Source organism: Lagopus muta, chromosome 13, assembly GCF_023343835.1.
Source record: "Lagopus muta isolate bLagMut1 chromosome 13, bLagMut1 primary, whole genome shotgun sequence".
Classification (NCBI taxonomy): domain Eukaryota; kingdom Metazoa; phylum Chordata; class Aves; order Galliformes; family Phasianidae; genus Lagopus; species Lagopus muta.
In genome coordinates, this window is record NC_064445.1 from 11,312,352 (window position 1) to 11,324,585 (window position 12,234).

A 12,234-nucleotide genomic window follows, 5' to 3' on the forward strand; every position below is an offset into this window, starting at 1 on the left:
GACCCTTCTGAAGTAATGGCTCAACCATCCCAAAGGAGGTTGACACTCTCTGGGGGTAAGCATAAAGCTGAAATATCTGGAGACAGCTCTGTATAGCGTGCTGCCAGCTACTCTGAAGTAAGCTTTCTACCTTTCAATTCAAAATGCTGACAATTAGAGTTCGTTTGTAAGCTCTCTTTCTTCCCAAGCCAGCATGAGTTTACCAGATCAGTCCTGGAATGTTCCTACTCTGCACAGGAGAAAAAGGCCCAGAAGAAAACAGCTGTTTCAAAACAAACCTCTTTCAACAATCACCGAAGGAGGAGGTTAGGAAAGATAACAAGCTCTGACATTTTTAAACATGGTGCTTTCCAGCAACTAACACAAATCCTCACACTGCTGAGGAAGCACAAACTAATATTTATTTGGAGAGTTTCCTTGCTTCAGCATGAAACTGAAATACCTGCCCAGGTATCTTTCCCATCTACTGAGTAAGCCAGCTCACCTGCAACTTAGTTTGAATTGTTTAATAATGTTGCTGATTTTCTCAAATCTGTGGATATCCCGCTGTTCTTTGCACTGATAGTGAGAAATGACCTGAAAGGCAGAAAGAGTGCAGTTAGTTACTAATTTCAGTACAGCTTTCTCACGTGCAACAGCAGTTATGAGAAACCGCTGGTGCCCAGCTCAGGGATTCCCTTTGCCTTTGGAAACCATTAGCAGCAACACTAGCTGTGCCAGTATAAAGAAGGATGCAGTCACACAATCCCCAGGAAGCCTTTAACAAGTGCAGATGAAAATAACATAAGATACATAAGAGGCATTTATATCCATGTGGGGTCTGAATACTCCAACTTAGCAGCCATTTAAATCTTGTTTCAAAGAACAAGAAGGTGCTAGGTGGGGGAAATGCAAAACTATCGCCTCCTGGAAGGCAAACAGACCTTTGACAAATGCTGGACCAGTTTACCTACATCTATCATGCTGCAGACTTTCACACACCAAACCTGAAAAGTGTGCTGCTCTGCAACATGCAGGATGCTCAGCACTGCTCTCAAACCAAAGCGAGCTGTTCTTCTCCAGCTCAGACAAGTGGAACAAAGGCAGCTGTTTCCTAGGGAGCTCTCTCTGCATCACCTGACTCAGACTAAGGTTGTGCTAAGTTGCCTGTGTTCAGGTGCACTTCCCTCCTTCTCCTCCCACACAGAAATCCTGCAGCAAGGTGCAGACCTTGGTGCTAGGCTGCAGAGTTGGAAAGGATCAAGTTTTCAGGAGTCCTTGCAAGACGATCCAGGGCTCCTCACTCCTGCTGCTTGCACATGGCTGGCAGCCTACAGACCTCTCCTCTCCAGCCAAGCCAGCCAACTGGCCGAGGAGGGAATCTGCAGCATTAAGTGGGATTGCAGTTGTTGCATCTTCATTCCCACAGAAGCCTCCAAAGGAGCATAATTTTGAGAACACTACACTGTGTGCTTCATACTTACAAGAATGATGAAACCAACTGCTACTGAACGCATCGCATAGCCCTGCACAAAGGTGTTAAACTCAATTTTCCACCCATGGAACCATATTTAACAGGCTCTCAGAAATTAAGGTGGGATTGTTTTTATTTGTTTTGTGGTTGTTTTTCTTTTCTTTCTCTTTTTTCCCCTCCTCAAGGAGCTTAGAAAACTATTGTCTATTTTCTACATATACATCTGCCCAACTATTCCTACAGGTACAAGTTCAGCCACATTCAAAAATCACATGCATGTCATGAAGGCTTTGGTATCAATCTCTTTCCTCAACTCTCCAGGTTTTTCTGTTACCACGCTTCGAATACAATTTTAGAATAAGATTTCACTGCAGGAGAAAGCAGTCCCTGCAGAAGCTTAAATAGAGAACAATGAAAAGGGAAAAGTCTTTAAAAGCCACCATTACACTGAGAAATCAGTACTGAATTCTTTGCTACAAAAATTGTTTTTCAGTAAATAAAATGCATTTTTTGAGTGCAAATAAATACCACTACATATCAACAAGGTGGAACTATTTATCATCTACATAAGGTCAAAAAGCAGAACTTGTCAGGAGAACTCTACTTCTGACAGTAGAAGTGAAAAGAAACAGCATGGTAACTTCAAAATCAAGTCTTTGTTTGGCAAGGAAAGCACTCAGACTCGAAAAGCAATTTCTTCAGATCAGCAACAGCACTGTTATAAAGTCCAAGAGACCAAACTAGAAACTAAGAGTATGGAAAGACAAGCAGCAATGGTGGTTTTAACCAACACGTTTTACCTTTTGAACACAACAGGTTAGAAGCACAGTTACCACACAGATGGTAACTTCAGAACCCACAGCAACCCAATTGCTTGAGATCCTCTATCCATACTGCAGGTTTGTAAAGCACCAGGCACTTGATAAAAAAGGAGGAGTTAAAAAGCCAGTCTAGGAGGAACTGAAAAGACTTGTTCAAGCTTAAGAAGCCCTGTGCAGAAAGGAATTCTCAAAAGAACTCCCATGACCGACAAGAGAATGGGGATATGAAACCCCTTCACAGCCTGGAAGAGGGAAATACCAACCAAGCCCTCATCTCAACAACGAGACGTGGAAATTTTGGGAAGGTCATATGAGCCACCAAGTCACGTCTGTTACTTTCAATGTCACAAGGCCTGGATCAAAGCATTCTGGTGCCGGCACCTCTCTTTGGGCAACTGCCACAACTGCACTTTCCTTCCAGGGAACTCCGTCCTAGGCTGGGCAGGGAAACACAAAGGGCCGAACAGCTGTATTCACCAGGAAAGTGGCTCTCTCAAACAGAAGCACTTCATCTGCCTCAATGATCTGAGCAAAATTCCTCAGGTTCATCTCCAGCTGCTGGACATTTGGGATCAGCTGATAGACTATACTGGACCAAGCCTGTCAACAAAGAAAGACAAGGACTGCGTTATCATTTCTGCCTCAGGCCCACAAGATACACAGCATGCTCAAAAACCATTTGCAGTTGTGAGCACTTACAGCCTAGACAAGGCAGAAGGACTTCTCCCACCCCACTGTGCATCTGTCTGCTATGCTGAGGGCTATGGTGGTATCTGCTTTCCCGAGTGAGCTCTTCAATAGTCACAAAGTGGCTAGGCAAAGCATTTAAGCAGTGTTAAAAGAATGCTGTGAGCACAGCACGTGGAGGGCTTTTATTTATTTGTTTTAAATGAAACCCAAAATGTTCTGATGCCATTTACAACAGCTAACCTGCAGAAGCAGGAGTCACTGTAGACCTAACAAGGGCCAGTCAGCAACCAACCACTCAGCCTCCTCATGCTCTTGTTTTCAAGTGAGAGGAGGGAAAGGCCAGATACAGTGAGGACAGCATCCAAACCTTGTAAAGCGTTTCATCCCAGATGGAAGTTCTAAAACAAGCACATTCCAAAGGACGGGAAAGGCGCCTCAAGTCTTCCTCACGCTCTTTAAAAATCTGCAAAGTAAAATGATTAGCAGTTGAGTGTAAATATTTTGGCCTTTGGTGTGGTTACTGTATTGCATTTCTAGCACACATGTCAAACAATACTCAAGCACACACAGCACTAGAGAAAAGAGAGCAGCACAGCTTGCTGGCTAGGACAGACTGTCAGAAACCCCTCCCACTAGGATAGCAGGGACAAGCAGACCTTGGCTGTCACACAGCAGGAGACTCAAACTTGGAATAACTAGTGTTACGGAGTGGAAATGGAAGTGTACATGCATGAGCTTGACAGAGGACCCAAAACCTGACAAGTCCCTGGTCAGATGTAAAAACCTGCATCTTTGTGAACAGAACAGAAGGGAAGCTCTAGGGAGTTTCACCACTATGAACTGCATTAACAAAGCAACTCCGAGACAAGAACACAGCCTTCTCCCATCAAGTTCTGCCCTTAAAAGTTATGGTTACAAAAAAAAAAAGAAGGGTAAAACAAAGAGGACAGACTTGCACCAACATCCACCAAAGAGGCAATAAATAAATAAACAAATAAATAAATAAAAAAACCAGCAAGAGAGCTGGCACTGTAACCCTGCAAGGGAAGGCATGATGACTACCTTCACCTCACCTTACTGTTTTTAGGAACATGACAGAGCAAGCTGATCTCCAGGACATGCTGCGTAGGCCAACACTGACCATCTTGGGGCCCGAGATACCAAAGGTTTAACAACGATTTACAGGGGCAGTCATTTGGCCCAGTTCAAGAGTTTTTCGCATGTTCTTCTGAATAGCAGATACTTTAAAACAGCTGTGATGGGTGTGCAATGATACGCACTAAAAATAGACTCAAAGTAAGGCTCCTCTTCTGCCTGTCTACCCCATGCTTCAAGGCCTCACTTGAATTTGCACAACTATATAAATCCAGATGGACAAAAGAGTTTCACAAAGACCGTAAGAGTTTCCATTAGTTTGTAGGGAAGAGATGGAAGTGAGGTAAAAGTCCCTGAATCAACCCTATGAACAAGCTCACTGAGCTATTTTTACACTGAGCTGAACTAGGAAAGGAGAACCATCACCGACAGAGAAGAAGTGACCTGGAGCCAAAATGCTGCGAGGAAGAAGTCTGCCTCTGCAGGAAGGTCAGGGAGTGGATGCAGCCATGAGGCCTTGCGAAGCCGCCTTCGCTGCTGCCCAGGCACACGCTGACCAGGAACCTGAGCATTTAATGTGACTTCTTACTACGTCCTAAAGGGGCCTCCAAGTTTTCTCCAGGTCAGGGAGTGGAAAGCAGCTGGGGATGTACTTGCCAGGCCAAGACATCTAACACACACGGTATTTTTTCCCTTGGGATCAGGAGCTGGTTGCTTTTAGCCATAGCTGAAAAAGCAATGTTGGTAGAAACCTACCATCTTCCAGCCCCCCTGCAACCTTCCAAAAGCCCCAAAGGGAGCAGCAAACAAAACCTCCCTGGGAGGCTGATCCTTGCCTCTGCAGGGTGCCTCCGGGAACACCTAAGTGTTAAATCAAGAAGTGACCTCTGGGCAAATGGGCCCCAGTGAACACTTTGTGACAGAAAGCAGAAGCACCAACTGGTAAAAGTTTCTAGTTAACCAGGAAAAGTTTCAACCCTTGTTTCTGTTACATTTTAGAACAGTGCTTATGTGAGACTGAAAAAGAAACCATCACTTGTCACCACCGCAATCCTCAAAGTCATCCAAACGGTCAGGGGAGAGTTCAAATTCACCAGATTTCTTTCAGTTTTACCTTCCTTCCCTACTCTCTGGAGCCAAGGTCTGCTAAAAGCATTACAACTGATGCTTTAAAAGAAAAGGCTTTCTTCTCTGCTGGACAACATGCAAGAGACAGCACTGACATACAGTTTGAAAGGCAAAAAGGGCTCGGACAGGTCTCAGCACCCGAGAATCCCTTCCAGGAACAGTGCTGATGGGACTGTGCCTGAGGTACGAACTAGCAACGCTTTAGCAGAGTCAAAAGATTTGACAGCATTTCTATGGCAACTCTCAGCTTCTTCTCACCAAGTCCCGCTGATCCTCCTGCACCAAGTCCATCTTGTGCACTAGACAAAAGATCTTTGCATCGGGAGAGTTCTGAAGAATTGCCTCCAAGCATGACTGGTAGTAGTGCATGTCCTTCTCCAGCTCACGGCTTTCCACATCGAAGACATAGATGAGGACTTCTACGTTGCGGAAGATGTTGTCCCGTTGACTGGTGAAGTAGTTCTCCATAAAGGTGTCCTGTCTGAGGAGCAGCAGAGCAACAGAACAAGGAGACTCCCATTAGAGCAACCAGGCTTCAGGAAAAGTGCTGTAAAATATCTCCTGCTAGAGATGTTTCCGTGCTGAGCTGCAAATCCCACCACAGCAGTCCAGAAAAAGAGCCCCACAGACAGCTAACTTCCCCAGGATATAAAGCTCCCTAAGCATTTCCAACTGAGCTCAGTAGGACACTCCTGAAGAGCATCTGCTTCCCAGTCTCTCATAAGAAGCAGAAGCTTCCTACAGGATGTAGCTGCTGCTCGGGGCTAGCACAAACAAAGCTACATTGCTTTTAAAGAGCTGCACACAAAAAAAGCCACAACAGCAGTAAAACCATCAGTACGGCCCGTTTTACAGGATCTAAATGCATTTTGACTAACTTGTGCTGAATACAGCTCAGGCAAAACGTAAGGACATTAGATTTGGGGAAGCTTAGCAAAGTTTGACAGCTCTACTGAGGCTCTGTCAGTGGGAACATTACTTAAAAAGCTGCTTCCAGGAACCACAGAATCACCATCAATCTTTCACATCCCTTCTCAGCATGCACCTCACTTGGATCAAACTTGTGAGATGCAAACTTGTGAGATTCAAAACCAGCATCACCTCCACCATCACCACTTTCAAGGGAAAGTTCAGGTGAAGGTCTCAGGCTTTTCAGCATACAAAAAATGCAGCCATCAATGAAAGGGTGGGCCTATGCACTGCACCTTTCACGTGGAGATAACTCAGACTGCAAGACTGCAATAATCACGCCAGCCTCTTCCACCCACTTTCATGCACAAGTCTAAGATGTGGCATCCACTCTTGCCAGAGCAGCCTCACCAGTTTCACCAAGGCATGCACAAAGCTTGTTCTACACTCTCCACACACAGAAAGCATGCTAGTGCCTTGGGGTGCCTGCACTCGTTACACCCCCAATCTTATTCAACAGAATTAACCCACAACAATTTCCCCCCAAAAAAAACAAAAAACAAAAAATGAAAAACAACAACCACAACAAGTACCTACCCTCCACAGTCCCAGAGGTTTAATACCAGGTTTCCTAGAAATCTAACATGGGAGTGCTCCACATCAACTGAAAAGAGACAACAGGGAGATTACCAGCTGTGCCACACACCCAGGTCAGAGCCTGCTCAGGCAGCCATGCCATTCTCTGCAATGCAGCCCACAGTTTATAGCACTCCATCTAAACAGCGTTGCTGTGCATAAACCTGTAGCTGTAGACACTACAGATAAGTGCAGCTCCCCAGTAACCCAAGCCTTCCTGCTGCTAACCAGGAGACTGCTCTCCCGAGAAGCACAGCAGGCAGTTTCCTTTCAGAAACACGTTCCCTGATTTTCATGGTATTTTAAGAACACCACTTCCAGCACATGCTGCAAGGCTTTAAATTAGCCTTAGAAGAAACAAAGAAAAAAAAAAAAGCAAAACTGTAGCACAAAGAATGAAAAGCACACCTCATGAAAAGTGTACAGCAATGTGTACAGCAAGGACACACACACCAATCCTCATGGGTGCCTCACAGTACAGCGTTAGATGCCAGTGATCCAAGCCAGTGTTTCACTGAGTGCTTTCTCAGATCAGTGGCTTTGGAGAAAAAGAGGCAAAAGAAGCCAATTAACATTGGTGCATCATCCTGCCAAAACCCCCAGGCACGTGGTAAGATTACTGTGCCTCCAGCTGGGCTAGCCATCAGCAGGCTCGCAGCAGAGAGGCGTCAGCACCAAAAAGGGACCACAAGGAGGCTCTGAGCACTCCTCCAATAACACATGTAGCAGCAGAGGCTGCCAACTGATCAAAAAAAAGGATGAAAGTCCAACCATAAACGGAAGATTGGATACAGCATTCCTTTCTCTTTCACTTCAGCCTCCACCTGACCTCAGCTGAACTGCTGAGCAAAGTTTGACTTGATGATCAGCAGGCTCCCCCTGCTCCTGCCAGGGGAAAGGCAAGGTAGGGCCAGCTGGAGGAACAGCCTCACCCCTCCAAGCGTACAGTGCTGGAGCCCTAAGAATGCCCAGCTCACACAAAAGAAGCCTTACTCGTGGCACCCAGGCGTCGTGTGTCTCTGGCAATGTAGTTTGCAAAGATAATGGACCTCATGCTGGTCTTCCCAGACCCGCTTTTACCCATCAGCAGCACCTGCAGAGATGGAAAAAAAAGAATTAGCTACCACAGAGCACTGCCTCCTCCATGGCTCCCATCTTGCAGCTGTAGCAACCAATTGACAGGACTCTGGTAATACAGATTGAAACCATAAGAGAACCATACCTGGGAAATCAGGAGGCAGGTGGCATTACCTCCTTGCTTCACATCCTAAAATCCTTTCCATCCTGTTTGCGTTCCCAACACCACATCCACCACCCTTCTATTTTGCTCTCTCAGGAATTGCTGCCCTTCAAGGCACTGCACTCCTTCCAGCATGGTGTGTAACACTCAAAGTTCAGCCAGCCTGCAGACGCTGCTGCCCATAACCCTTTTTCCTACACACCAGGGCAGAGAACCCATCGCCAATCTCCTCTTTCCCCAGCCCTTCGCAGGCTGCAATGTTTTTCAAGCACTGTCACCAGTGGTAAAAACTTGATGTTTTCAGTGAGAGCAAAGGACCAATTTTATCTCAAGCCATTAAAGCCATGCTGAAAGCTATCACTTGCCTACTCAGCACTGGCATTCTCCATTCATTACTTCTCTCCTAATCTTGCTCTTTCCTTTTTCATAACACAGTCTGGTTTCTCTCCCTTGATAGAGGTGAAATACAAGTTCCATGTGAGTTTCAGGTGTCAGAACCCTAGCAGAAAGCTAAAAGCATTTGGAACAGCCCAACTCAGGTACACCAAGCTGCCATGCGGGGAAAACAGTCTCCATCCCAGAATCCAGTCCACAGATCCTCAGGCCAAAAGAGAGGCAGCACCTCTGGCAGCAGAAAACTGCGGGATGACTGAGTGGAGAAGAGGGGGAAACGATCACACAAGGCAAGACTCTGCATCGTGATCTAAAAATAAATACAAAACCAGTGGCAGCCAACGTGGACTTGCTCACAAAAACAGCTGTGAAACAAGTTCCAGTTACAAAGTCAAATCCAACCTTTGGCAACAGCTCTGAAAATCTATCGTCAAGGATCAGTTTAAAGAGAGTACAACCAGCACTGGTGTTTTACCCCAGTGCCAGGGGCTGGCTGGGAAGCAGCTTGCTCAGTCCTCACCTTGCTGCAAGTGCCTCAGAGCAACACACGCAGCAGCGTCCTGTGGCCCCAGGTGCTCTTCTGGGAGCAACTGCAGCGTCATAGAAGAAGCAAAAGCCCCTTTCATAAGGAACTGACCATGCAGTGAGGACATTTACTCAGAGTCCCCCATTTTGCTCAGAAGAGCCCTAATGGTTTTGTGACAAAGGCTTTTCTCAAAGCAGTTGGCTGCTCAGGTCACGCCCACCAGCCCAGCTGAAGCCAGAATCCAAAAAGCTCCATGCAGAACAGGAAAAGAACAGCAGCATCTCCTACTTCACATCACCTTAAGACATTCAGTGTGGCTCCAAGACGCAGCACAAGCCAACCTACAAGGGAACCTAACTCCCAAGCATCAGGCTACAGTGGCCTTTTGGGGAGGTCAGACACCAGTTTACAGGGCCAGAGAGGAAACTCAATCCTCATGCAACACAGAATGGGAGCTGAGCGCTCCTCACATCACTGCCTGAGCTAATCTGAATTTGCTCACTGCTGGGACACACAAGGCATAGCTCTGATGCCTCACCCTGCGTTTGGCCTCGCCCTGCCAGGAGCCCTCAGAGCAGTGACGAGCTGCTCACACCAGTTCCTGCGAGCTGCCCACACCAGTTCCTGCAACACCCAGAGGGTCTCCCCAGGCCGGCAGAGCAAGTTGGAGCACATCCTCTTCCCTGACACTGCAAAGCCCGCAGTCAGCAGAGAGCTTTCGCAACTCCTACCAGAAATACTCACACAGCCGTTACTGGGGATGTGCAGTTCTGCTGCCAGCCTGCCCTCACGCCAGCAAACAAACCCAAATTTGATGCCGGTTTCCAGCATGATAAGCAAACACTATGACAGCCTCAAGAGGCAGCTGAAAGCCACAGAACACCCCAAGATACAGATGGGAACACGTAGCCACATTAGCAAGTGCAGACAGGAAAGAGAAATCAAACGGCTTACCTTTTTCTTCATGGCTGTGCTCGGCATCACCTCCCTGCAGAGACAACAGCACTGTTACACCGCTCCGGGCCCCGCTCGCAGGCTGCACATCAGCCTCATGCTCCTATCGGCCCTCAGTTCCGCGCAAACGGGAATCTCCCACCCCGCCGCAGCCCAGCCGGGTGCTGACAGCCGCTGCTCCGTGCTGCGGGGCCAGAGGAGAAGCAGCCCCTCTGCAGGCGGCCCCGTCACACGCCCGCGACGAGCAGCATCCCCGTGACCGCGGGCCCAAGCAGGGGAACCACAAGCGCCCGCCTCACCGCCCCGCTCCCGCGCAGCCCGGCCGCGGTCACCAGGAGCACCGGGCCTCGGCCTCTCCCGGTCCCGCGGGCTCCGCGCGGCTCCGCGCAGCCCGGGTCCCGCAGCGCCCCGCTACCTCTATCCGCGCCGGGCACCTCCCAGGCCGGTTTGGCGATGCCCGCGGGCGGCGGGAGCCGCGGGGGCGCGTCACCGGGCCGCCCGCAGCGCTGAGCGGGTCCGAGCGCCCCGCGCTCCGGAGCAGGCCTCAAAGCCACGGCCTCGCGTGAGCCCGCTGCGCCGCTGGGGTCCCGCCCGCTTCGGCAGCGGCCGCCCCGCGGCGCTCACGAGACTCGGCGCTCAGCGGCCTCCGCCGGTCACGTGAGCGCGCTCCCACCACGCCTTCAAAATCACGTGACGGGCCCCCGCCACCGGCGGCAGGGGCGGGGCGAAGGGAAGGAAGGGGTGGAACTGTTACGCTGTGGTCGCCATATTGGGTGAGGGCAGCTATCCTGGTGCCGCGGGCTGCGTGGAGGAGGGCCGGCCGAGCGGCCGGCCACAGTCTGCAGGCGGCCGACTCGATAGCGACCGCGCAGTGTTTACAGAGCGGCCCGGCGGGGTTTCTGCACATCCAGAACAACTCTCTGTGGAGGGCCCAAAGAATGGCGGACAACGAACGTTTTCGGGCGGGCTGAGAAACGTCTCATCAGCGCCTCCCATATGGTCTAGCGGTTAGGATTCCTGGTTTTCACCCAGGCGGCCCGGGTTCGACTCCCGGTATGGGAAGGAGTTTTTTTTTTGCTCCCATCCTTTTGGAGGTGTTCACACAGCAACAAACCTGGCGACCGGAGCCGCCCAGAACTGCCAGAGGTCCACAGCCATGGCGAGCCGCGGCCCCTGCCAGCTTAAAGCGCCAAGGTGTGACGACAGAACTCCCGGAGGGGCAGCGCGCGCCAGCTCACGTTAAGCAGCACGGCGCGGCCGCCGTTTGCGCCCCACAGTGAGATTCCACCGCGCGGGCTGTGCGCAAATAAAGGCGGCGGTGCGCTGCGCCCTCACGGCGGCGAAGCCAGAGATAAACCTATTGAGTATTGATAAAGCGAAACGAGTCTGTAGGACGAGTGTAAGCAGCATCCCCTCGTACGTTAACAGCCCTTCGGAAAGCGAAGGCAAATTCCGCAGGGAAGCCCAGCCTGCCTGGTTGTGTCTGCCAACGATGCTCACAATCGGACAGCACCCTCAACGCAACGCCCAGCAACTGCCGCCCGGCACGCGGCAGCACGCACGTGCACAGCCGGGCGCGGGCCACATAGCGCATGCGCACTCTTAGCGACAGGAGACGGCGAGAGGCTTCGCGCACGCGCATCCGCCCGTGCGAGGTACTGCGCGTGTGCCACCGGACCGCCGTGAAACAGCGCAGATGCACTCAGCAGATCCTCGCGCGAGGCAGGCGCACGGATTACTGGACGGCACGAAATAACGCCTGCGCTTTCCTCTCGGGTCGCGCGTCATCGCGCACGCCCACAAGCGTCAACTGCTTCGGGGGCTGTGTGCGCGCGCAGCGCCGCGGCGACAGACGGTACGGCTGCACACTGCCCTCTGCCGCCGGTACGAGACTGCGCGCATGTACACGCTATGTGCAATGCAGCGCGCATGCCCGCCGCTCTTTTCTGTCACGGGGAAGAGCGCACGCTTCCTGTTCCCACGCGGGGCAGCACGCACCGCCCATCGGCCGGAGACTTGGCGCTTGCGCGCGGACTCCCCCAACGCGATTCAGTGCGCATGCGCTTCGTGCGCAGCGCGAGAGCGTGCGCCTGCGCACACCGTTCTCTCCCGGCCAGCAGCCCCGCGCCTGCGCACTCCTCCCATTTTCCACCGCCAGGCTGTGCGCGTGCGCAGCGCTGAGTCCTCCCGTTCGTTCCGCTGTCCGGCATTTCGTTTCACCAGGGAAAAAAGAAAAAAAAAACAAAAAACAGGGAAAAACCAAAGCTGAGCAGCACTCCGGCACCATCCCATCTAACAGCAGAGGAAAACGAATGAAGGGAAGGCAGTTCCCTCCTCATCTCAGGAGAGGATCGAGCAGCCTGCATGTTCGAGTACAGAAAAGCGGCAG

At 50.6% G+C, this 12,234-nt stretch overlaps 1 protein-coding gene and 1 non-coding gene across 3 annotated transcripts in view; one reads left to right on the forward strand and one right to left on the reverse strand.

Annotated features, from left to right (window-relative positions):
• Positions 1-12,234, reverse strand: part of LOC125699563 (ras-related GTP-binding protein A) — a 48,002-nt gene that overhangs the window by 4,535 nt on the left and 31,233 nt on the right. Inside the window, exons 1-8 of one of the 2 annotated variants that reach the window (XM_048959209.1) lie at positions 10,261-10,501; positions 9,846-9,879; positions 7,726-7,825; positions 6,694-6,760; positions 5,446-5,668; positions 3,332-3,427; positions 2,752-2,874; positions 485-576 (exon numbers count right to left, since the gene is read on the reverse strand). In XM_048959209.1, coding sequence (XP_048815166.1) covers positions 485-576; positions 2,752-2,874; positions 3,332-3,427; positions 5,446-5,668; positions 6,694-6,760; positions 7,726-7,825; positions 9,846-9,872 — 728 coding nt within the window. In that variant the 5' untranslated portion in view covers positions 9,873-9,879; positions 10,261-10,501. Of the gene's footprint in view, positions 1-484; positions 577-2,751; positions 2,875-3,331; positions 3,428-5,445; positions 5,669-6,693; positions 6,761-7,725; positions 7,826-9,845; positions 9,880-10,260; positions 10,502-12,234 lie in introns of those variants that run through there. The other variant, XM_048959208.1, reaches the window with a different exon arrangement.
• Positions 10,836-10,907, forward strand: TRNAE-UUC (transfer RNA glutamic acid (anticodon UUC)). The gene has a single exon. It is a non-coding gene; the product is annotated as a tRNA-Glu (tRNA).